The following is a 24,428-nucleotide window of genomic DNA, read 5'->3' on the forward strand; positions in this document are numbered from 1 at the left end:
AGTGATATTTAATTATTAACACCATCACTGTCATCAACTTCAGTGACTATTTGAGCACAGTGAATATTTTGTATTAGCCCAGCAGTAAAAATTAGCACAGGCCCATAGAGCTTGAAAGAAATTAGGTCAGATGAAAATAAATCAGATTGTAGGCCAGGGAGTCTTATTGAAAATGGAAAATTGAACTTAGTAGCTAGTATTAGTGCTTGCTTGTTCTCAAATTAATGCATTGTTTGTAATGGTGACAAAAGTGAGAATTTTGATTGTTAAAAAGCTCTGCTTTTAAGCTGACATATTTTCGAATGTCTATAATATTGCATTATTCTGTTTACCAAAAAATAAGGTCTCTGTTAACTGGTAACTTATATTTTAAATTCATTAAATATAAACTTGGCTATGATTTTTTTTTAACGCTCTGCTCTGAGGTTTAGAATGAGGCATACATTTTAAGATATGGATGCACTAAATATTTATTTGTAACAAGGGGAGGGATTCTTTGGGCGGAAGGAAGGGGGAGAGAGAGTGAATGGATAGTGTTAAAAATATGGAAAATAAAATAAGAAAAAAAGACTACCAATTAGGAAGAAAAAAAAGAAAAAGAAGTTCGGAAGGGAGCACAAAAGTTTTATTATTTTCTTACTAAATGTTACCTACATTTTAAAACAAACTGCACATTAGCAAAAATTAAGTTTCATACACAATCTTTTTTTGTACATTTGTATTCTTATTATTGTACATTTGTATACTTATTATTCTGAGGTTGATCTGGTGACAAGTTTGTTTCTTGGAAGCAATGAAAACCTAAATATATATAGCTAAATATACTAACAAATTATATTTAGTTATTAATAATCACTGAAGATAAGTTATTGAATATTAATCAGTAATTGCTCAGGAGAAATGACAATAAAGGAGAACTCATCAGAGAGAACTAGCGCTGAGAAGAAAATAAGTTTTATTAAGCACCTACCCCTACTATGTGTCAGAGGAGCAATTAGCATTTATATGGTACTTATTTTATTTGGTAAACATTTTTAAAAAATATGGTGTTTTAAGGTTTACTAAGTGCTTTTCAAGTCTTTTTGTAGCTAAGTGGCTCCGTGAATGGAGTCCCAGCACCTGGAATCAGGAAGCCCCGAGTTTAGATCTAGTCTTACTAGTTGTATGACCCTGGGCAAATCACCTCACCTTGTCTGCCTCAGACTGAAATGAAAAACCACTCAAGTATCTTTTCCAGGAAAACCCCGAATAGCATTGGACAGGAAGTCAGACAATTAAACAACAATAATACTATGGCCCAGCTACCGTGATGAGTAGTCTAGTGATAACTATCTCATTTGATTCTCATGACAACCCTGTGAGGTAGGTGCTATGATTACTCACATTTTTTTTAAAATAATTTTTTATTGATAGAACGCATGCCAGGGTAATTTTTTACAGCATTATCCCTTGCATTCATTTCTGTTCCGATTTTTCCCCTCCCTCCCCCCCCCACCCCTTCCCCGAGATGGCAAGAGTCCTTTACATGTTGAATGGTTTGCAGTATATCCTAGATACAATATATGTGTGCAGAACCAAACAGTTTTCTTGTTGCACAGGGAGAATTGAATTCAGAAGGTATAAATAACCCGGGAGGAAAAACATAAATGCAAGCAGTTTATATTCATTTCCAGTATTCTTTCTCTGGGTGTAGCTGCTTCTGCCCATCTTTGATCAATTAAGACTCTCTTTATCAAAGAGGTCCACTTCCATCAGAATACATCCTCAAACAGTATCATTGTTGAGGTATATAATGATCTCCTGGTTCTGCTCATTTCACTCAGCATCAGTTCATGTAAGTCTCGCCAGTCCTCTCTGTATTCATCCTGCTGGTCGTTCCTTACAGAACAATAATATTCCATAACGTTCATATACCACAATTTACTCAACCATTCTCCAATTGATGGACATCCTTTCATTTTCCAGCTTCTAGCCACTACAAACAGGGCTGCCACAAACATTTTGGCACATACAGGTCCCTTTCCTTTCTTTAGTATCTCTTTGGGGTATAAGCCAAGGATTACTCACATTTTACAGCTGAGTTAAACTGAGGCAGACAGATGTTGAGGGTCTAGGTCTGAATCTTGCCTGGGCAAGATGGGGCAAATCACTTTCCTCATCCATAATGATATCGGACTGTATAAATTCCAAGTTCTTTTGTGATTTTAAGGACACTGTGGTTTTAGGTCAGTCTATATTCTCTCCATTTTAAGACTTGGAGCATCTGGCCTTTTTATCACCTAGGAAATATGGGGGAGGTGGAGAAAAGAAGCAAAGGCAGACTCCTTCCATCTCCTTCACTATAGGCTTTGTCAATGAGGGAACAATGAAATGAAATAATGTTTTCAAAAAAAAATAATTAATGCGTTCTCCTGCTATTTGAAATTCAATATTCAAGGCACGACATGCATGGAGTTAATAACAGCTTTAAACCAATTTTATCTAATTTTGCTTAGAAGAGACTTAGAAGCTTCCTGGGCAGCCCGAGGTTGAGAAACACAAGTGGAACAGACAGGGGAGTCAAGTTGGGGTCCTCAGGTGTAGTGAGGATCGAGAATATGACATCATGACATCCTAGATTTGGGATTGAAAAATCATCTAATTCAAAGCTTCTTAAATTGTGGTCATATAACTAAATGTGGGGATTGTGAAACTATGATTTATTATCAGTAAATGTTTGATATTTATTCCTATATTGTATTGTGTAAAAATTTCTTGGGTTAAAAGTGGAAAAAGTTTAAGAAGCCTTGCTCTAGTTTACCAAATCTAGTTTACCAAAACTGTAGGTTTGTCCACTCATGTAAATAGTCAATGGTAGAGCTAAGATCCCAGCTCAAGTCTCTCGACTAGAAATTCAGCAGCCTCTTCCTTTTAGTGGCACCCTGGCACATTGGCAAATTTATGTCTTGTTTCACCTCACCTCTCCCAGTCCCCGATGAAGTCCTTCCTTTGTTTCAAAACCCAACTCAAAGATTACCTCTTTCATAAAGGCTTCCAGGATCCTTACCATTGTGATACTTACCATCATCCCTCCTTCCTCAAACTTCTAGCTTGTTTTAGACCCCTCGAACTAATTTCAGTTTTTCTCCTTTCATAATTATTTGTATACATAAAATACCATTGCTCCAATTAGATTGCAAAAGCCTTGAAAATGGGGACATACAATTTTCTATGTATCCTCAGGCTTAAGGGATTTGTACTTGTCCAGAAGCTTAATGCTTGAATTGAATTGTCTCCATTCATTTATGCATTTTTACAATTATGTAATATGTAATGAAATGCAATAATGTAATACTTTGATAATGTATCGTATAATGTAATGCTTTAATTGGCAGTTAGATGCTTGATACATGGCAGATGTGTGATAAATGTGAGTCCCCTTTCATTCTTCTTAAAGTATGACTCTGAGCAAGGGGATACCAGGAGACTTCTTCAGGGAGTCAGCTCACAACTATTTCATAATGATATTAAAATGTTTTCATTTCTAATATATGTCTGTCTATATAAAAATATATCTCTCTTTGGATATATCTATATATCTAATATAAATGTAATCCACATATACAAGAGTTCTTTGGGTTATATCCTCAATATTTCTAAATGTAAAATTAAGACCAAAAATTTTGATTATTAATGTAATGAAAAAATGCTGCAAAAAAACTGGCGATATAGGGTCAGATTCTCATCTTTCTTAGTTTTCTCACCTGCTAAATACTCTCGTCCTAGTAATCTTATACAAGGTTGTAAGCCTTATCCTAGTAATCACAGGGTTGTGAATTCCAATGAAATTATGTCTGTAATTTAGTTTAGCTGTGTCTGACTCTTTATGTTTAACCTCATTTGGGATTTTCTTGGCAAAGATACTTGGTCATTTCCTTCTCCGGCTCATTTTACAGGTGGGGAAACTGAGACAAACATAGTTCATCGGCTTGCCCAAGATCACACAGTTAATGTCTCAAGGTGCATTTGAACCCCAGGCTCAGTGTTCTATCCACTGCTCCATTTATTTCCCACTATTATGTATGTAAAGTGCTTTTCAAACTACTAATTATTATTGTTAAGTGGAGGTAGAATGTATTAGTGATGGCAATTTTCTAAGTTGTTTTAAATGTTCTAAAATACGGTGACTAATATAATTATTATAATATGAATATAATATACATTACGGTTATATTGTATTGATAAAATAGTATAAGAGGATTAGATTAGATGGCTCCTAAGGTCCCTGCTAGATCGAAACCAGTCCTTGGGGGGATGCATCCAAGATTCCCGGTTCCACCAGCCCGGGATGGATGGGAGAAGGCCGCGCAGCAATCCTCAGCGAGGGGCTCACCCTACCCCACATTCTCCCGGGCGCCGCTCCTGATAGGCTACTGGTTGCTAGGAGACCGTCTCCCCGCAACCGACCGCGTCCCCTCAGAGCAGGCGTCCACCCTGTCGGTGAGCCCACGGATACTCTAGCAGTCATGGATACTCTAAAAGTCCCGGACGATTGGACCTCGACCTCAACCTCAACCTCGAGCAGTATCTCCCCAACCTCGTCTTCCGGCGGCTCGTGGTCGGACTCGTCCCCAAGCCGCAGCGTGTCGCCGGTGTTAAAAGTGAGCATGCCCACCGTGTACCCTATCTTAGAGTCGGAGAATCTCGCAAGCTACAGGAGCCCGCCCCCGGAGAGCGACCAGGCGGAGGCCTCGGCCCCGCCCGAGCCCACCTTGCCAACCCCCAAGCAGCGCAAGGCCGCCACCGAGACTCCCACGCTGCTGTCCATCACGCGGCCGCTGCCCATCCGGGCGCTGCTGAAGCGCTACCTGGAACGCCAGGAGTACTTGGAGTACGAAGGTGGCACCCTGCCGCCCTCGCCGCCCAGGGCCAGCTACATCACCGAACTGCCCGCAGCCTCCTTCTACGGGCCCCTGGACGCCAAGAACCCGGTGCTCCTCTCCTTCGAGAAGGAGGTGCAAGGCGTGCTGGGTTTCCTGCGCAGGAAGCTGGACAAGGACTCCACCCTCCAGGAACGGCAGAACTTTCAGCACCGCAGGTAACCGCCTGCGCGAGGCGGGAGGGGCGGGGCGGAGAGGAGGGATGCGGTGCGTAGTTGCTAGGAGACGGAGATGGGGGCGGGGACGATGTAGGGGCACAGTGCCGGGATGAGGGGAGGAACAGAAAGCAGGAGGTACAGAAAGAGGAGGAGGCGGAGGGATAACAGAAGAGGAATGGAAATAGGGGAGGAGGAATTGGAAGGGGAGGAGGGGAAACAGAAGGAGAAGGAGGAGGGATAACAAAGCATTAGAAATAGGAGAGGAGGGAGGGATAACACAAAGAGGAGAGGAATAAAGAGAGGAGGAGACAAAAAGAGGAGGCGGAGGGATAACAAGAGGAATGGAAATGAGAGAGCAGCAGAAATAAGAAAAGCAGGAGGAGGGAAGTGGGGACAGAAGAAGAAGGAGGAGGGATAACAAAAAGGATTAGAAATAGGAGAGATGGAGGAATAGAAAAAGGAGGAGGGATAACAAAGAGGAGAGGAATGGAGAGAGGAGAGGAGGAACAAAAAGAGGAGGCAGAGGGATAACAAGAGGAATGGGAATAGAAGAGGAGGAATAAGAAAAGCAGGAGGGAAGTGGTTACAGAAGGAGGAGGAGGAGGAAGGATAACAGAAATAGGATTAGACATAGGAGAAGAGGAGATATAGAAAAAGGAGACGGTATAACAGAAAAGAAGAGAGGAATAGAGAGAGGAGGAGGAACAAAAAGAGGAGGCAGAGGGATAACAAGAGGAATGGAAATAGAGGAGGAGGAATAAGAAGTAGGAGGAGGAAAGTGGGAACAGAAGGAGAAGGAGGAGGTTTAACAGAAATAGGATTAAAAATAGCAGAGATGGAGGAATAGAAAAAGGAGGAGGAGGGATAACAGAAAGGAAAGGAATGGAGAGAGGAGAGGAGTAGGAACAAAAAGAGGAGGTGGAGGATAACATGAGGAATGGAAATAGGAGAGGAGGAGGAAAAGAAAAAAGGAAAGGAGGAATAAAAAGAAAAAGGAGACAGGGGAACAGAAGGAGAAGGGAGAACAGAAAGAGGAGGAGAGGGGCAGATAGGTGGTGCAGTGGATAGAGGACCAGCCCTGAAGTCAGGAGGACCTGACTTCAAATGTGACCTCACTTAACACTTCCTAGCTGTGTGACCCTGGGCAAGTCACTGTGTGTGTGTGTGTGTGTATGTGTGTGTGTGTGTGTGTGTGTGTGTGTGTTTGTGTGTGTGACAGAGAGAGAGAGAGAGAGGAGGATGGAAAAGGAAAAGGGTTGGAGGGATTGTTGGAATAGAATGACTCAGGTCCTGGATAGTTCTAGGATCATAGGATCTTTTAGGAATCGTATGTTTATCCCTTGCCCTCATTTTACTGATGGGGAAAGTGAGACTCAGGGAAGTGAAGTAACTTGTTGAATGTCACACATAGGATGATAATCTTAGAGGTCATAGAGACTTCAGAGGCCATCTAAGCCAATTCTCTTGTTTTAATATATATTATATAAATATAATGCCACCTATAAGTGTCTTATCTGCTTTATGTAGAGTATTGGGCTTCAGGTGCTGGGGGAGACACAAAGATTAGCCATAGGGTTCTAGTTTCCAGGAGCATATAGTAGAAGGGTGAGGTATCATCATATATGACCATAATATACAGTGGTACATAATAAATACATTGGATCTGAGGATTACTTCTTATATGTCCTGGACCCTTTTGGCAGTTGGGGAAGTCCATGGAACACTTCTCAGAATTGTTTTTTTTAAAGTGCAAAATCAGATACATAAGATTACAAAGGAAAGCAATCATATTAAAATGAAGATGTAATTTTTTTCCCCACCCAAATTTGTGAAATCTATCCATGAACCCTCTGGGTTTCTGGCGAAGAGCCCCTTTCATTGAAGAGTTACAAAGTGCTATGTGAGGGCTGGAGAGAAAGTCATCTTTATCTACAAAGGGTATTAAGGATGGCTTCCTCGAGGAAGACTGGGGAACTTTTTTCTGACAAGGTTCATTTGAATATTTTTAACAGCATTCATAGACCATACAGAATTATCAGCTTATAAAACTCAAGCCAGGGGGAGGTTGTTGTACTTAGCTTTCAGCTCATCATCACTGTGGTTGCCTTGGCAGGGCCAGACCAAATGATTTCCCAGGCCTTATATGACCTGTGGGCCAGATGTTTCCCATCCCTACTCTAGAGGAAGAGTAGGATCCCAATAGGCTACCCAGAGGAGGCAGGCATTTGGAACCTAAACAAAAATACTGAGAAGAGTGAGAATTAAGTTCTTATTTGGTGGAACAAAGAATCACTTTATTATTTTATTTTGTTATTTTTAATAGTATTTTTTTTCAAAATACATGCAAAGATAGTTTTCAACATTCACCTTTGCAAAACCTCGTTTTCCAAATATTTTTTCCCTCTCTTCTCCTTGTCCTCCAGACTGCAAGCAATCCAATATAGGTTAAACACATGCAATTCTTCCAAATATATTTTTATATTTGTCATGTTGTAAAAAAAAAAATCAGCTCAAAAAGGAAAAAAAAAAATAAGGAAAAAACGGTGAAAACATCATGCTTTGATCTTCGTTCAGTCTCCATAGCTATGTCTCTAGATGTGGATGACATTTTCCATCACAAGTCTATTGGAATTTACTTGAATCACCTCATTGTTGAAAAGAGTCAAGTTCATCATAATTGATCATCACATAATCTTCTTATTGTGTACAATGTTCTCTTGGTTCTGCTCATATCATTCAGTATCAGTTCATGTAAGTATTTCCAGGCTTTTCTAAAATCAGCCTGCTGGTGATTTCTTACAGAAAAATAATATTCCATAATATTCATGTACCATAATTTATTCAGCCATTTCCCAGCTTATGGGCATCCACTCAATTTCCTTGTCATTACAAAAAGGGCTGCTGCAAACATTTTTGTACATGTGGATCCTTTTCCCTCTTATATGATCTCTTTGGGATACAGACCCAATAGAGACACGGCTGGATCAAAAGATGAAGTTTTATGGCTCTTTGGGCACAGTTCCAAATTGCTCTTCTGAATAGTTGGATCAACAATGTATTAGTGTCCCAGTTTTCCCACATCTCCCACATTCATCAATATCTTTTCCTATCATCTGAAAAGTGTGAAGAGCTACCTCCAAGTTGTCTTAATTTGCATTTTTCTAGTTAATATGACTTAGAGCATTTTTTCATATGACTAGAAATGGCTTTAATTTCTTCATCTGAAAATTGTTCATCTCTTTTGATCATTTATCAATTGGGGAATGGCTAGAAGCACTCCATTTAGTTGGTCATATTGGGGAAGGTAATATGAAGTAAGATCAGAAAGGCCCAGGTAGTGCCAAATCTTGGAGGACCTTGAATGCCACAGAGGAATTTGAACTTTATTTGGGGGGATAGTAAACTGATGATTTTTAGCTGAGGATTGACATGGCTAGACCTATGAATGAACAAGATTATTCTGATAAGGAGATGAGTTTAGATTGGAAGTAGAGGGTAGAGATGGGAAGATTGGTAAGGATGCTTTTGCAGTACTTGAAATATGTGATCTTTAGGGCAGGATACTTGTTGTTGGTGTCTGTAAGAATAGAAGAGAAAGGTATTTGCAAAGAGATGTAGATAGAGGTAGACTCAAAAGGATCTGACAGTTAATTGGATATGAAGGAATGGGATAATTCCAGATGTCAAGATCTTGAGAACATGGGAGACTGGGTGAAACCATAGAAAGAATGGGAGAAGTTGTGAGAAGCAAGTTTAGGGAGGAAGATTTGGGGAATGCATAACCACATGCTATTGGAACATCCAGGAGGAGAGTTCTCTGCTGAACTCTAGTCCAGCATTACCAATTGCTGATTAGAATCTTCAGCTGGGCCCATCAAAGATGTCAACTCAGGTTCCCACTACTGGCTTCTTCCCTCTCTTATGTTCCCTTTAGGTTGGCATACCATCCCAATGGACTCCCATTGGTCCCCTTTCCTCAGCTCATACAGCTTATCACATCTTGTTTGGATGCTTTGACTCTGCCTTCGTCTCGAATCCATGTCCCACACAAGATGCCAAAGGAGTCTTTGTAAAATGCAATCACTCCTTGGCTTAAGAATCTATATGGCTCCCTTTTTCTTCTGGGATCAAATCTAAGTTCCTCTGTTTGGCATTTAAAACGTTCCAAGTTTGGTTCCATTCTACTTTTCCAGGTTTATTACATGTGGTGACTCCTTGCCAAAGTTGCATTCTAGGGAAACTGGCCTAAAAAGAGTAACTGGTTGCCATTTCATGTCTTTTACTTTCTGTGGTCCTCTCACAAGCCTTTATATGGGCTGTCTCCCCACCTCAGCCCCTTAAACTAACTCCTCTGGCTCCCTTCAGACCTCCAATCATGTGCCACATGCTAAGGAGGCCCTTGCTGACCCTCCCTATCACTCACTGTTCTCCTCTTCCTCACATAGTCAGGTATATTTATCAGGCAGATATTTACTAGCTGTGTTATCCTGGGCAGCCCATTTAATTGCAACTTGTTTCCCCTTCCATAAAATGGGAATAATAATAGCATCAAGTTGTGAGGCAGGTGCTATTAAGAAATATTAATATATTTGTGAGATAACATGTAAAATGCTTAGCCAACCTTCAAATGTTACATAAATACTACTTGTTATTGTCATTAATAATTCTACTTGACCCAAGGAGAATGTTAGCTTTTTGAGCACAGGGATTCTTTTAAATTTTGTCTTTGCATGTATGTAATCTTCATAGTGCTTTGTACCTCATAGATGCTTAATAAATACTTGTTGGGAATATGTAATGCTCAGCTATGATAGACATACATTGATCCAAGGCAATTCCAATAAACTTGGGATGGAAAATGGCTTCTGCATTCAGAGAGAGAGCCATGGAGTCTGAATGTGGATTGAAGCATGGTATTTTCATTTTATTTTTGTTTGCTTTTTCTTTCTCATGGTTTTTACCTCTTTTAATATGATTTTTCTTGTACAACATGACAAAAATGGAAATATGTTGTACATGTATAAGCTATATCAGATTGCTTTCTTTGAGGGTGGAGGTAAGGGAGAAAGGGAGAAAAATTTTGAACATGAAATCTTAAAAAAATAAATGTTGAAAACTAAGCTTTACATGTATATGGAAAAATAAAATTTAACTGAGGAGGGAAAAACATTTGTACTGGATTAGAGATGCTCTTTAGGCAAATGAAGATGCAGGTCTAAACCTCAATGAGAAATCAGGACTGAGGAGAAGACTTTGAGAATTGTTTGCTTAGATAAAAATGAAATCTTCAAAGGAGAGAATGAAGAGACAGAAGAGAAGAGAGCAGGTATGGAAGCCTTTTTGGAGCACACAAGTTGAAAAGCAGAGGATTCTGTGTGGAAGGTGAGAGAAGCTTACAGCTGCCAGTCATTAGTCATTATTCCCTGGGCTATAAAGGAGTTGAGACATCCTTTAATTTTTGGTGGTGATTTGGATTACTGCCCTTTCTCTTTGGGCTGTTAGTGTCTGGGAACCAAGTAAGCCTGAATAGAGACAGAATGGTGTCATCAATAGTAGTAGCAACAGCTAGTACTTTATAAATATTATCTTCTTGGATCCTTAACACAGCCTAGATAGGTAGATGCTATTAATATTCTCATTTTAGATATGGGGAAACTGAGGCAGACATGCCTTGCCCAGGCGTGGCATTGAATGACTTGCCCAGGATCTCACACACAGCTGCTAAGTGTCTGGGGCAGGAAGTAGTGTGCAAGGAAAGGTTAAAGATGCTTGGAAAAATTTTTAAAAACTGGGTGATTTTGGGACAAAGATGGCAGGATTATATTTTCCTTAGTGAGGAAAGAGTATTTGTGCCTTGGACTACAGTAGGGAAGTTAGAAGGAGGGTGGAAATATTTGGGTCTGTTTTGGACAGGTTAAGTTTGAGAGAGCTGTCTCAGTGACCTGCAGGCAGCTCTTGGTGATGTCTACAGTTGGATCTCAGGGGAGCGGCGAGGGCTGGGCCCGTAGAACCTGGTGCCAAATGGCAGAGACGCAAACTGGGATTATGGGAGCTGCTCCTAGGTAAATATCAAGGATGTTTGTTCTTAATGCAAGTGAATAAATGAGGATGAGGCCCTTTGCAAAGACTTGGTATATCTAAAGTGAGCTTTTCTAGGGTCACCAGTTGGTTACTTTGAATTTGCTTTTGACCCGGAATCTGTCCTTGTATTTTATGGGTTTTTACAGTGCCAACACCCTGTTCAAAATCTGGAACAAGTATAAGTCCCGCCTGCCGTCTGACTACTACTACGAGCAACTTTTGAAGGTTGGAGACAGCCTCGTTAAAATAGAGGTGTGTACCCCCAATGTTAATCGTGGGTTCAAAAAGTCAAGGAAAGGATTCTTTTTTTGTTGTTTGTTTGATATATTTCAGAATTTAGTAAGTAGTTACATAAAAAAATCTTTATGATTAGAGCAAAAAAAAAATGAGTAAAGATGAAAAAACTATGGGATCCATAGGGTTCACCTTATTTTAACTTGTAACTAAGATGCCCCAGGAGCCAAAGATGCCTGCGAATGAAAGATAGCTGGCTAGGGACCAGCCAAAGATCAGCTTTGGGTTAATCTAGGGTGTGGTGAACTCCATGCAGGAAATGCTGATTCATCATGTTCCCACCTTATACAAAAGGGCTCCCAGAACACCCCTTCCTGTTTTTTTCCTCCTCCTTGGCTTTGTGCAGCCAGTATGGCGCACCCCCTCCCCCAGTCTCCCTTGTTGGAAGCATCCCCTAGTGCCCGGTGTCCTGACGGCCGAAGGGTGAGAGCCGTACTGATGGTCCCCTGCTCTTGCTTACTCTTGCATTCACTTTGCAGGCTGTTCCTAGTTTTATGTCCCAGACAAGCTCCCAATCTGTGCCCGGATCTGTGGAGTAGTTTGAGTTCCTGGGTTCAGTCTGAAGGAAACAGAGGGGGAATCTTGGCTTCTGCCGAGGGCTCCCAGGTTCCTTCACCTGTATTTCTGGTTCTGCCACATGCCCAATTTGCTTCAAGAAGATGATGGTGTGATTGGGGATTTCAGGGATCTGGAAGGAAAAAAATACTTTTTTCATCTAAAAGGAGGCATTTGCCATAGTATTTAATGGTATCTCAGTCTGGACAACACACATTTTTTCATCCATTTGCTTTTTACTGCATGGACTGATAGGCCAATGTTTTGAGTAGGTGGGAATCTTGCTGAGAAAGTCTACAGCATTCTGAGGTTTAAGGCATTTAGCTCTTTGTTCTGGCACTGGACCCAGATGGCTCTGGAGAGGAAAGTGAGGCTGGTGACTTTGGACAGCCCTCCCTCACTTAAATCCAGTTGATTTGCATGTCATAGTATATCACCTCCCTGTTCTCTTTGAGAACAAATTATAAACAAGTACAAATAGCTTGATATGTTATGTGTAAAGAGATTATTCTGGCTTGCTTAATATTGCAGTTAGATGGCACAGTGGATAGAGTGCCAGGCCTGACTTCAGATATGACTTCAGATACTTGCTAGCTGAGTGACCCTGGGTAAGTTTCCCTGTTTGCCTCAGTTTCCTCATCACTAAAATGAGCTGAAGAAGGAAATGGCCAACCACTTTAGTATCTTTGCCAAGAAAAACCAAAATGGGGTCAGAGAGAGTTGAACACAACTGAAAAATGATTGAAAGATAACAAATTGATATGAGTCTCTCCTAATAGAGTATAAGTTCCTGGAAGTCAGGGACCATTTCACTTTTGTCTTCATTCTTAAAAATGCTTGTCAAAAGATTTGCAGGGGAGGTAACTTTTGGAGGAGAGCTTTTACATCTGTGTTGCCAAGTAAAATGTTTGTTTTTGTTTATTTTTTAAATAATTGATAAAAATTAGCCTGAGAAGGGGCAGCTAGATGGCACAGTGGATGGATCATAAGCCTTGAAGTCAGGAGGACCTGAGTTCAAATCTGATCTCAGAAATTTAACACTTCCTACCTGTGCTGAGTTTTAACTTGACCCCAATTGCCTCAGGAAAAAAAAATAGCTTGAGTGTAGGATCTTTATGCTTTTTCACTGCTTGTGAAAGTCTGCCTGTCCTTTTTCATATTTTAATCTGATACCCCTCTTTGTTACGTCTATAGATCGTTCTCATAGAGATTCCTTAAGACGAGATGGGCACATGGTTGATAGCTGTTTGGGAAGGGCTGGTCTCAGATGTGACCCCAGAGACTGGTTGTGGGATGCTGGGAAGGCCATTTAACCTGTATTTACCTTAGTTCCTGCATCTACAGGAAGGAAATGGTAGCACTTGCCTCCCAGGAGAGCATGAGGATAGTGAGGTAATACTTGGCAAAGCTTTGTTGTTCGGTCATGTCTGATTCTTTGTGACTCGGTAGCAGATTTTCTTGGCAAACATTCCATAGTGATTTGTCAGTTCCTTCTCCAGTGGATTAAGGCAAACAGGGTGAAGTGACCAGCCCGGCAAGCAAATAGCCACACAGCTAATGAGTATCCGAAGCCATATTTGAACTCAATCCTTTCTGATTCCGGGCCCCGTGATTTATCCACTAAGCCATCTAACTACATTGTAAAGCATTTGACAAACCTTGAAACACCATATAAATGTGATTTTTTCTTGATTACTCTGTTTCATAATATGCTTTCTAAGCATCAGTCCTTCTTTCAGATATTTTGAAAGCTAACTTAGCAATGCTTTTAAAATTGTCATCAACAGCAGAGATTTCTTCTGTGTGTACTCGATCAGGCATTGTTCTACCTTATTTTTAGTTCATTTTCCTTAGTTCTCCATTTCCTCATATCACACATTAGGATATTGAGTCCAAATGAGGGTGAAAATAGGTCTCTCTGTTGGCAGATGTGTTCCATCTTTGGTCTAGTTTGTTATCTTATTTCTTTTTGGCAAGGTAATTAGATGTAGATGACTTGTCCAGGGTCCCACAGCTATTAAGTATTAAGTGTCTGAGGCCAGTTTTGAACTCATGGCCTCCTGATTTCAGGGCTGGTGCTCTCTCCACTGCTCCATATAGCTGCCCTGTTGTCTACTTATTTTTATCTATAAATGTCTTTGAGACTGACCCATCTCCAAACCAAACACCCGGTGCCTTTGGTTTAGCTTGGTCTTGTAGCAAGTTTTCTATTCTTTCTCCTCTTTTCAGTGTTTTACAAGACAAGCGGATTCATAATGCTTGATCCATTTCCCTTGTCTCTTGTACACGCGATGTGAGGCATTTGGTTCCGTCACTGATTTTCTGGCTTCCATTGATGTCATCTGCCAGTAGGGACAGTCTTGTTTCCTCTTTGTGGCTGATGCCTTTGTGTTTGTTCTTTGCTGAAGGCTGGGATTCCTAGAACTGTCCAAAATAGCTGGGAGAAGGGGCGCTGGACTGGGGACTGGCCCTGTGGTTACATTGATTTAGGGAACTTGTGGCTACATCAACTCTCTTTACAAACGCAGGTGAATTTTATAGTCTCACAGCGTTGTCTTGAGAGGTTCCTTGATCTCCCAGAGGTCTTCCTGGCTTCAAGGCCACCTCAAAGCCAAACTGTGCTGCTCCTTGCTGTGCTAGGCGTTAGGGAAGACCAAGGAGGTGATGAAAGCACGATCCCTGCCCTCAAGAAAATTATGCTCTAGCAGGAGTCGTGCGGCTTACACAATTAAACTACTGAAAACCCCAAATGTAGGATAAGTGAATTAAAGCAGCACAAAGTAGACCTTATGGCTCTGTGCAGTTGGAAGAGCGGTCAGGTGGGCAGGGCCTTGCAAAATCAGTAGGATTTTAGCAAAGTATGTAGGAAATGTGGATTGGGATGGCTTGGATAATGACCAATACAGGATTGGAAAATTTGGGGGCACATTCAGGAGCTGACCGGAGTTTTAGGTGACTGTAGTTTAAGGTGACTGAAGCATAGACCGAAGCATAGTAATGATGGAGTCATGGAAGATGAGGCTGGAAAGGCTTTGGAATTTAGAGATATATCCTAAAGGTTTTTTTTTTTTTTTTTTAAGAGATTTTAGACTGACTTGGGACTTTAGTGAGAGGCAGATGGGGAATCACTGGAGGTTTCTGACCAGTGATTTCATCAGGCTTTGTTTTAGAAAGATTAATCTGGCCATGGTATTTACCAAACCATGGAATGGCCAAACCATGATGGTTTATCAGTGAAAGAGTCTCAGTGAGGGGAAATCCACAGTGATCATTCTGGGGAGAGGCAGTGAGGGCTTGACTTTTATTACTAAGGGGAATCTTAAGTTGAGGGACAATCTGAGAGAGATTTCACCGATAGAGTCAGGGGAACCTGGCCGTTGATTTGTAGTGTGACAGGAGGGAGAGAAAACTTGGAGTTACAAAATGCATAGATGGGAAGGATAAATGTAACATTAGTAGAGAGAAGGGAAAGCTGCAAGGGGAACATAGTCAGGGGAAGAGAGAGTGAGTTCCATTTCGAAGGTGGTGAACTTGGAAGTAACTAACCCCCTGGCTTCAGGTAACTCTTTCCCTCCTATTTTTCTCAAGTTAACATTAAACTGGCCATTTGTGGGCATACTGGAAAGGCAGTTTTTCTATTTGTCATTAACCAAACTCAGAAATGTCTATTTCTACGACTCTTGGTCACTATTATAGTTATTTCTTCTGCATATCCTTCCCTTCAAGATACAATCATTTGCAGAATTATCATCAAACTATAGTGTAGGTGCAGTGGCTAGAGCATCAGGCCTGGAATCAGGAAAACCTGAGTTCAAATCTAGACTTGCCCACAGGCTGTGTGATGCTGGGTAAGTCATTTTACCATCCTTTGTCTCATTTTGCTTATCTGTAAAATGAACTGGGGAAGGAAATGGCAAACTACTTTGGAATCTGTCAAGAAAATCCCAAATGGGGTCATGACTGAGAATGATTCAATAACAACGATGTAGATCCTTCAGAGAAATACATTCCAGGTGTCTCTGTTGCTATTTTTAATAAATGCTCTAGGTTCAGATTATCACATCTTATAGTTGTGTTTGCCCTTTGTTTTGTGGAATGGGTTGGCTTTCTGGTTGGCATAGCAATAATCCTGGTCACTGGATATCTTTTCTGTATTCTTCTTAGACAACTTCGTGAAACTGACTTAGTGAATAATCAAAGCAAGTGTATTTGGGGTCTTGGAGTCCACTCAGTGTGTAAATTTTATTTATTTAAGGAAAAATAATAAGGCATTTTCATGAAAGATCTTGATGTAACTTAAGAAGCATTTTGATAAGTTATAGTTTCAGAGAGTTGACATATCCCTTTTTTTCTTGTTGAAAAATTGGTCAATAGGGGAAGGGACTGGACTTGAGATTTTATTTATACAGAGAAATTCTGTATTCCAGTTAGAAAATTGGAATCTTTTTTAGCTAGGTTTTTAACCATTTCTTATATCCCTGATCCCTTTGACAGAATCTGGTGGAATTTACGGATTTCTCCTGACAATAATGTTTTTAAGTACATAAAATCATGGACTCCATCTTGGGAAGGCTTGTTATATAGTCTCAGAGAGTGCGTAGAATATTGAATGTTTAAAGTGAACCTGATCAGAAATAATATAGCCAGAATGTGTCAGGTGAGATTTGAATGTATGCTTTTTTGACTTTTAAGCTAGCTTGCTAATAACCCTTATGCCTTATTGCTTCACTTGATCATTAACAATAAGAACTTTTTCTATCCTTCAAGCTTCTCTCCCTTCTCTGAATTTTCAGTCAAAATCTCAACTTGATGATTTTTGCTATTTGATGATATTTGCATATATCCCAAGAGGATGATTTTTTTAGGAGAGCAATTGTTAGAATTTTTATTTTTATCTTTTTTAAATTCATAGCATATATTTTCTTTCTCTATCATCCATTTTGGGACGAAAAGAAAAACACAACTCGTACAATAAATATACAGTCAAGTAAAGCAAATCATGCTATTGTTTGACTCAGCTATAGTCCCATATGTGTATACACATATACACATACACGCACATATATATATATACACACACACACACATGCATACATACAAACATGGGTGAATATATGTGCAGATGGGTATATGTCTGAACCCCAACTACCTCACAAGAAACTCAAACAAAACAGCATAAATAATGTGGTTTAAAGTCCCTTCTGGGATGCTCTTGTCTTTATTAATGCTAATGGTAAGGCTTTTTCCCTAGTTAAAGGAAGCAAATTGACTGACTAAAGTTTTTGTCTAAAAATAATGAATGTGCCTTCTCTATGAGGAACATGGGATAGGGAGGGAGGCAAGGAGAGAATCTGGAACCCCAAGTTTTAAAAAATATTAAAAAAAAGTTGTTTTACATGTAATGAATATAATTATATATATAATTATATAAACACAAAATTAAGAATTCTATAACCCTAGGAGTCTATAGGGGTATACCAGAACTGGAAACATCTACTCCTGTTGGCTCTATCCTGGCAAGTTTTGGCAAAGCTATTCCGAGTGGATCCACATTAAACCTCCTCCTGACTCAAGGATAAACACAAAATAAAACATTCCTTTTATGTAGATTTTGAGTTACAGATTTTTTCCCCCACTCCCTTAACTTTCTCTTTCCCCAAGACAGCAAACAATCTGATATAGTAACCTGTAACACATACAAGGAGAAGTTTTAAAATGAAGTTCTGTGTACCTCCTCAGGACTGTGAATCGTCTCATTTAAATGGAATGTATGGGAAAAAACCTAAACTGTCCTTCTTTACATTGCAGGAATACAAACTGGCCTTGTCACAGTGCTATAGAAGGTATCTTTGCCGGTTCGACTGCCCTATTGAAGAAGACATGGATGTTAGTCAATTCAAAAGCAGCTTTTTTCCCAAAGACCTGGAAGACCCGAGTTCCAAACTAACAGTAAGAGTCCAGGAGATGAGCAAAATGGGAAATACCCAGTTAGACAGACACTGCTCATTTTAGATTGAAAGCTATGAGAGGTATCATTATAGTCCTCTCCCTTTTGCTTTGCATAATGCTCTCTGGCTACATGTGATTAATTGGTTAAGCAATAATTTGAGTGTTATATAAACAAGTGCTATTCATTAAACTTTTATGAGTAATAGAGCAGGAGGTTATTTATTTTAGAGATTAGTAAATGTATTTTGTGTGTGTGTGTGTGTGTGTGTGTGTGTGTGTGTGTGTGTTTCTTTTATGAGTAAACTTGCTGCTTAATGCTTATTGATCCACTGACTCTGATTCTGGTGGAAAAAAGTAAAATGTGCGCTTTTGGAAGAGATGGGTGCTCATATTTCTCAAACGTTTCGTACTTTGATAATTTGATTCCCTTGGGGTGGGTGCTTCTCAGATTAATGTGCAGCCAGTTCCTCTACGACTTGGTAGATGCCCTTGGAGTAGTCCCAGGGCCAGAGAGTTCCTCCCTCTGCAGCTGATTGAGGGAAGAGCTGCTTTGAATCTCAGTGCTATTCATTAGAAGAGCTAGACAGACCATCTCAAGGCTCATTTATCTCTTGTGCACTTTCAGGCCATCATCTCTTATGGTTTGCTAAATTGTGGCCCCAAACAAGCACACATCCATCTACTAGTTTGGCACTAAGAGCTTTCAGTGTGGCTCAGGTGGTTTTGTCAGTGTTTAATTTGGACATTTTCTTTGTCTGGCAATGAGAACCCTTCCAATTTGTTGAATGCTTTCTTGTGAGAGAGGTTTTAGGAGTTTTATTATTCTAGTTTCAAACTAAAGAAAACAGAGCTCCTGAGGGGTGAAATGTAGACACTTTAAGTGTCAGAGGGCAGTATTCAGATCCATACTTCTTAGCTCTATAGAGTCCAGAACACACACACACACACACACACACATATATATATATATTTGAAGAATATCCCTATGATAGAAGGTTCTGCACATTAATCCCTGCAGGAATCTAACTAAATTGGACCTGGGTTTGTTCTCAACATAGAGAATATGAGAAATTAAGGGAACTGTTGATTGGTTTTTGCTTTGACTTTTTTCTCTGTATTTTAGTTTCGTGCTTTAGAAGGGAAATGCATGTGCCTTTACCATGTGATCTGTGCCAACGATCCCCATTTTGGGAATGAGCTGAGTGTGAATCAGTGCTTTGACATATTGTCGACTTGGCGACTCATCATGCAAGTGGCCCTCCCCTTCGAGAAACTCTGCTGGATCGTCTACAATGGTACGGGAATGGCAGAGAGCTTCCTGAACAGGCTGACCCTTCTAGGAAACCTTGCTGGTCTTATTTCAAACCTATTTAATCAATACTTGTATGGTGCTCTTCTAGAATGTTCGATTTCATCATCAGCTTTGGGGGTGCTATCATGTCCAGAGTGCTGGAGGGGAGACTCTTCTTCCTGAGTTCAAATCTGGCCTCAGATACTTACCAACAGGTGACCCTAGGCAAGTCAACCCTGTTTGAATCAGTTTCCTCATCTGTCAAATAAGCTGGAGAAGGAAATGACAAACCACTCCAGTCTCTTTGCCAAGAAAACTCCACATGGGGCCAGAAAGCCAGACAGGACTGAAAAAATGACAGATGGGTTCCAAATACCATTCTACTTTGTCTTCCTACTATTTGGATAGAAACCACTAGCTTTCTACCTTTACTCATTAGTTTAAAAAAAGGAATAAACACTTAAAAAGAAAAAAAAATTTTTTTCCCCGAGTGCCATGTCTGTGTAGTTCTATGCATTAGAAACATTTTTTTTTCATGTCTTATGTTGGACAATGAATCTTAGCTATTGATCTTCATATTTAGAAGTTATAATAAACAATATACCTAACTTCTCTGTACTGCTTTCAGATTTGCAATCTCATTTGATCCTGACAACAACCCTGGAGGAAGTGCTATTATGATCCCCAATTTACAAATGAGGAAATTGAGGCAAACATAGATTAAAAGTCTAGCCCAGGTCACACAGTTGTAAGTGTGTAAGGTAGATTTTGACCTTAGGTCTTCCTGGCTCCAGATACAGTTCTGTAGACAACAATTGTCTACAATTTGTCTACAGATTATCTACAGGTTGTCTACAATTATAAAAACTTTTTGGGAACATTCTTTTAGCAAAATATGTTTAGGTATAAAAATCTTCTGAAATAAAAAAAAAAAAGTTTAAATGTCCATGATTTCAAGAGTATTAATATGAATGGAAATTGTTACCATCTGTGCTCACTGGTGGTCATTTTCTCAAACTTCTCTGACCACTTAACCCTCCACTACTCCCTCCCCCTCAACAGTTTTAGACCTTCCAAGTAAAATTAAGCTCTGCATTATTTGGTTTGGTTTTCTAAGAGATTTCTTAGCCCTGGGTAATCCCTCTTAACTCTGTAATTCCCAAACTTTTTCACCTAATGACTTCTCCAAGGAGGTCACCCTCTATGCTGTCTCCATGCTACCCCCTCTGAAAATAGCCCTCCTCCCTATCCCTTATGCACTCCTTTGTCCTCCAAAAATAAATAAATAGCAGCTTATGTGCTCCTGCCTCATACTTCTCAGGGCATTATTCTTAATGATTTAATTAATTTCCTTATTTGCTTATATTTCTTTGTTCAGATCATCACACAGATAATGGAGACTTTTAAATGATATAGGTGAATATGTGAACTTTTTAATGTGCCTTAACAAAACCTTTTAGTTATGTAACTCATGTCCTTATAAACACTTTTTTTTTTTTTTAACTTGGTGTAGTTTTCAAGTCAAAATTACCTGCAAAGTCAAGATTAAAACATCATTGGATCTACTATCATTTAAAATTTGCATTAAAACTTCTTCGTTGAATATTTTTACTTGAACATTTCTAGAAAATCAGAACTTCTAGGGAAGTTCAGTCTCTATAATGTCACCAATTTTCCAGATCATTTATTTTAGATGGGTGTGGCAAATGTTTAACAACTGGCTCTGTGGGGGAAGAAATTGCCTACAAATACACTTTTCATTTTCATTTGCATGATTAACATTTTCTTGATCACTTTCCTGAATCTGGACAATCAAGAGAACAATAAATCAGGCCCTGATTTTTAATTTTCTGGGTTTTGAGGTATAAATATTCACACAGATAAATTTAACACCCAGTTTTCCAAAACCAATTGAACCTGGCTCCAACACAATTCAAGTCGAAAATTCCTAATCTGTGATATCATTTCATTGGAAAAGTTATTAACTTAATATTTTCTTCCCTTAGGTACAATTCATATATATAAGATTTGCAGGAAGTTGATGGTTATTGGACTGTCTGCAAAGGTATGATATGAAGTATTGAAAGATTTATTCTAATTTAATTGATTCATCTTAAGACTTTAAATTGTACATGACTAATATGGAAATACGTTTAAAGTAATTGCACAATTGTATAAGTTATATCCCATTGCTTGAGGTCTTGGGAAAAGGAGAGGAGAGGGAAGGAGGGAGAAAAATTTGGGACTCAAAATCTTATAAAAAATGAATGTTGAAAGCTATCTTTATATGTAATTGGAAAAAAAATACTATTTATAAAGAAAAGACTTTGACTGTCAATAAAAAGTTATTTAAAAAAAAAAAAGAAAAAGAAAAGACTTTGAGTTGTACATAGTGAAGGAAATACTTCACTTCATTTGTTTCCCAAGTTTGTTTTTAGGCTTACATTTTGAAAAGATTACTTTTTAATTAAAAAAATGTTAGAAATAATATAACAAACATGGAGAGAGATAAGGATTAGATCTGTGTTTTCATTAATATAAGGGACTTTTACTAAAGGAAACTTTCTCATCATAGTAGGTTGATATCTTATCTTAAACTTAGAAATTTTGAGTACTAAAAAATTATTGTGACTTACCCACCATCACAGAGCCAGGACAGCTCTGTATCTCCTGTACCAAGCTCCTTCTCAGCCTCAAAATAATCAAAACTATAAAGTGAGGGATAAAATGATACTTTAAATTCCTAGCCACAAATAAGACAGAACCAAATAAATGATCAACAATCAAAAACGATGCTTGCTTTCTTCTAGGCCTTTGGTCTTTCTTCCTTCCTCTGACTTTATGCTATATCACCTCCTGTTTTTTTTTTTTTTTTTGCATATTTTCTCATAGGCTTTGTATTGACAATTTGGATGACAGGATCATAATTTGCTATTACATTAATATACAATGATTTTTCTCAGCCATCCTTTGATTGTTTTCAGTCTTTTGCCATTGCAAAAATAGTTGATTGATCATTCTTTTTATGATGACTTTGGAGGCAGAGTTTATTGATGAGCATTGAAAGGTATATTTGTATGTAGCAAATTGCCATTTTGGCAGGATTCAGAAACAGGTCTTCTGACTGTTGGACTTTCTCCTTCTTCCATCTTTGTAATATGCTAAATAATTGAAAATGATAAAAGTCTAATTCTTTTTAAAAAATCTCTTGTATCCCAATCATTCACCAAATCACTCTGGCATCCCTTGTTACAAATAAAATTTATTGTTAACAAATTCACTGGTTTATTTCATTAAATATTTCCAATTACATGTAAAAATAACTTTAAGACATTTAATATTTTAAAATTTTGAGTTCCAAATTTTCTCCCTTCTTCCTGTCATTCTCTTACTCTTTGAAAAAGTAAGTAATACGATGTCAATTGTACCTGTGAAGACAAGTAAAACATATTTCTGTGTTAGCCACATTGTAAAAGAAAAGACACACAAGCATACATGCCAAAACAAGAAAAATAAAGTTTAATAAATGGTTCCTGTTGTCTGAGCTGAACTGGATTGATGTTCCAGTGCTAATAGAGCGTTATACCAATGATTCACACCCTCACAAGGAAGAGACCTAGGACATAGTTAGAGAAGGCCACTCTGGCCTTCTGGGCCCCGGAATGACACTTTTGCCACTTAACCAAAGTCAGATTGTCCAGATAATCCAATAGAACCAGGATTTCTTCACTTTCCCCTCCAGTTTAGAGCTCCTCCTCCCCTGGGCCATCTCCAGGCTCTCAGCCATGGAGGCTCCACTCCCCATGCTTGAGTTCTCTTGCTATCATAGCTCTGTGGCTCTCAATTGGGTTATGTAGGCCTCTAGTGGATATTCAGGGTCACCCCCAATGACTTTGGATTGGGGCTGCCCAGGTGAGTAGCCAATGGTGGAGACTAACAGTAACTATTAATGGCCTCGTGTGGCACTTTTGCCAGACTCAGGTCATAGAGCCTTGGATTTAGAGCTCTGAGGAACCTGGGAGCAAAGGTTCTTAATTGGGGTCTGGTTAACTCATGTTTTTAATATTTTGACTACTGCATTTCAATATAACTGGCTTTCTTTGTAATCCTATAAATTTTATTTTGTACATTTAAAAACATGATTCTAAGAAAGGATCCATAGGCTTTCCCATCTGCCAAAGGAATCTAAGACACAGAAAAGGTTAAGAAACTTTTGTGGAGGCCTTGACATCTTTATTTTACAAGTAAGGAAGTTGAGGCAGAATGAGGTTAATTGACTTGCACAGGGTCACACCTGTGGGAAGTGTCTGACTCTGAGTCTAGCCGCTGGTTACAGACGGGCACTCAGACTCTGTAATAACCAAGTCTCTATCTTAGGGGTGCCAGGGAATTTTATTTTATAATGTCACCCTCCCACCAACAAACTTTGCTAATGTGACTTTCATCTCATAGGAATTGCTGCAACTTGACTGTTGTTAACTTACTGCAAATGTTAATGGTATTTTTGTCGATCATTCTTCCCCTGCATCCATTGTCCTAACATCAGGACGCTGGCCAAGGAATGAGACTTACATTCCCAGTGGGGCCATTTTGGAGTTGTTGCTGGCACTTGCCACATGGCTGGACATTTTTTTTGCCAGTGCTATGTAAACCTGTTTCCTGAAGAAGTTGATGTTAAGAGCTCAGAAGTATTTAAAGTTGTATTAATTGAAACAACAAATCTCTCTTTATTTTAAAAGTTAGTATAAATTCTAAGAGGACAATAGGAGCCGCCTGTTTGCTCCCTGCCAAAGAGCAGAAGGACATTATCTAGAGCCTTTGGAATTTCAAAATGCTTGTCATGGATGGTACTTTAAGTACTAATTACAAGGGAGGGTGTGCACACTGTAAAGCTGGCCTCCAGATTCCTCCAGAGATAGCATTCGGTTCCAGATGATTTTCTAAAAAGAAATCCCATCTTCTTGTTGCCCTGGGTCTAGCAATAAACTCTGCTCTCCAGAACAACCATGCCATGGCTCCCTTCCTTAACCAGGGTCTGGCTGCCAAAGCCAGGAGGACGGCTATGTCTCTGCCAACTTTTGACTGTTAGCTTTTTGTTCATAGTCACCCTGGGAGAATTTTAATTTAGCTTGAGTCATCTTAATATAATTTGTTATTGTAGTTTATGTAAATCATGCCTTG

General features: G+C 39.3%; 1 protein-coding gene across 1 annotated transcript in view; it reads left to right on the forward strand.

Moving 5' to 3' along the window:
- The first annotated feature begins 473 nt into the window (after positions 1-473).
- Positions 474-24,428, forward strand: part of CFAP54 (cilia and flagella associated protein 54) — a 340,765-nt gene continuing 316,810 nt past the window's right edge. The window contains exons 1-5 of the mRNA XM_052001234.1: positions 474-5,077; positions 11,305-11,410; positions 17,816-17,956; positions 19,080-19,251; positions 21,254-21,312. Of these exons, the coding sequence (XP_051857194.1) occupies positions 4,332-5,077; positions 11,305-11,410; positions 17,816-17,956; positions 19,080-19,251; positions 21,254-21,312 (1,224 nt within the window). The 5' untranslated portion in view covers positions 474-4,331. The remainder of the gene's footprint in view (positions 5,078-11,304; positions 11,411-17,815; positions 17,957-19,079; positions 19,252-21,253; positions 21,313-24,428) is intronic.

This window comes from Antechinus flavipes, chromosome 5, assembly GCF_016432865.1.
Source record: "Antechinus flavipes isolate AdamAnt ecotype Samford, QLD, Australia chromosome 5, AdamAnt_v2, whole genome shotgun sequence".
Classification (NCBI taxonomy): Eukaryota; Metazoa; Chordata; class Mammalia; order Dasyuromorphia; family Dasyuridae; genus Antechinus; species Antechinus flavipes.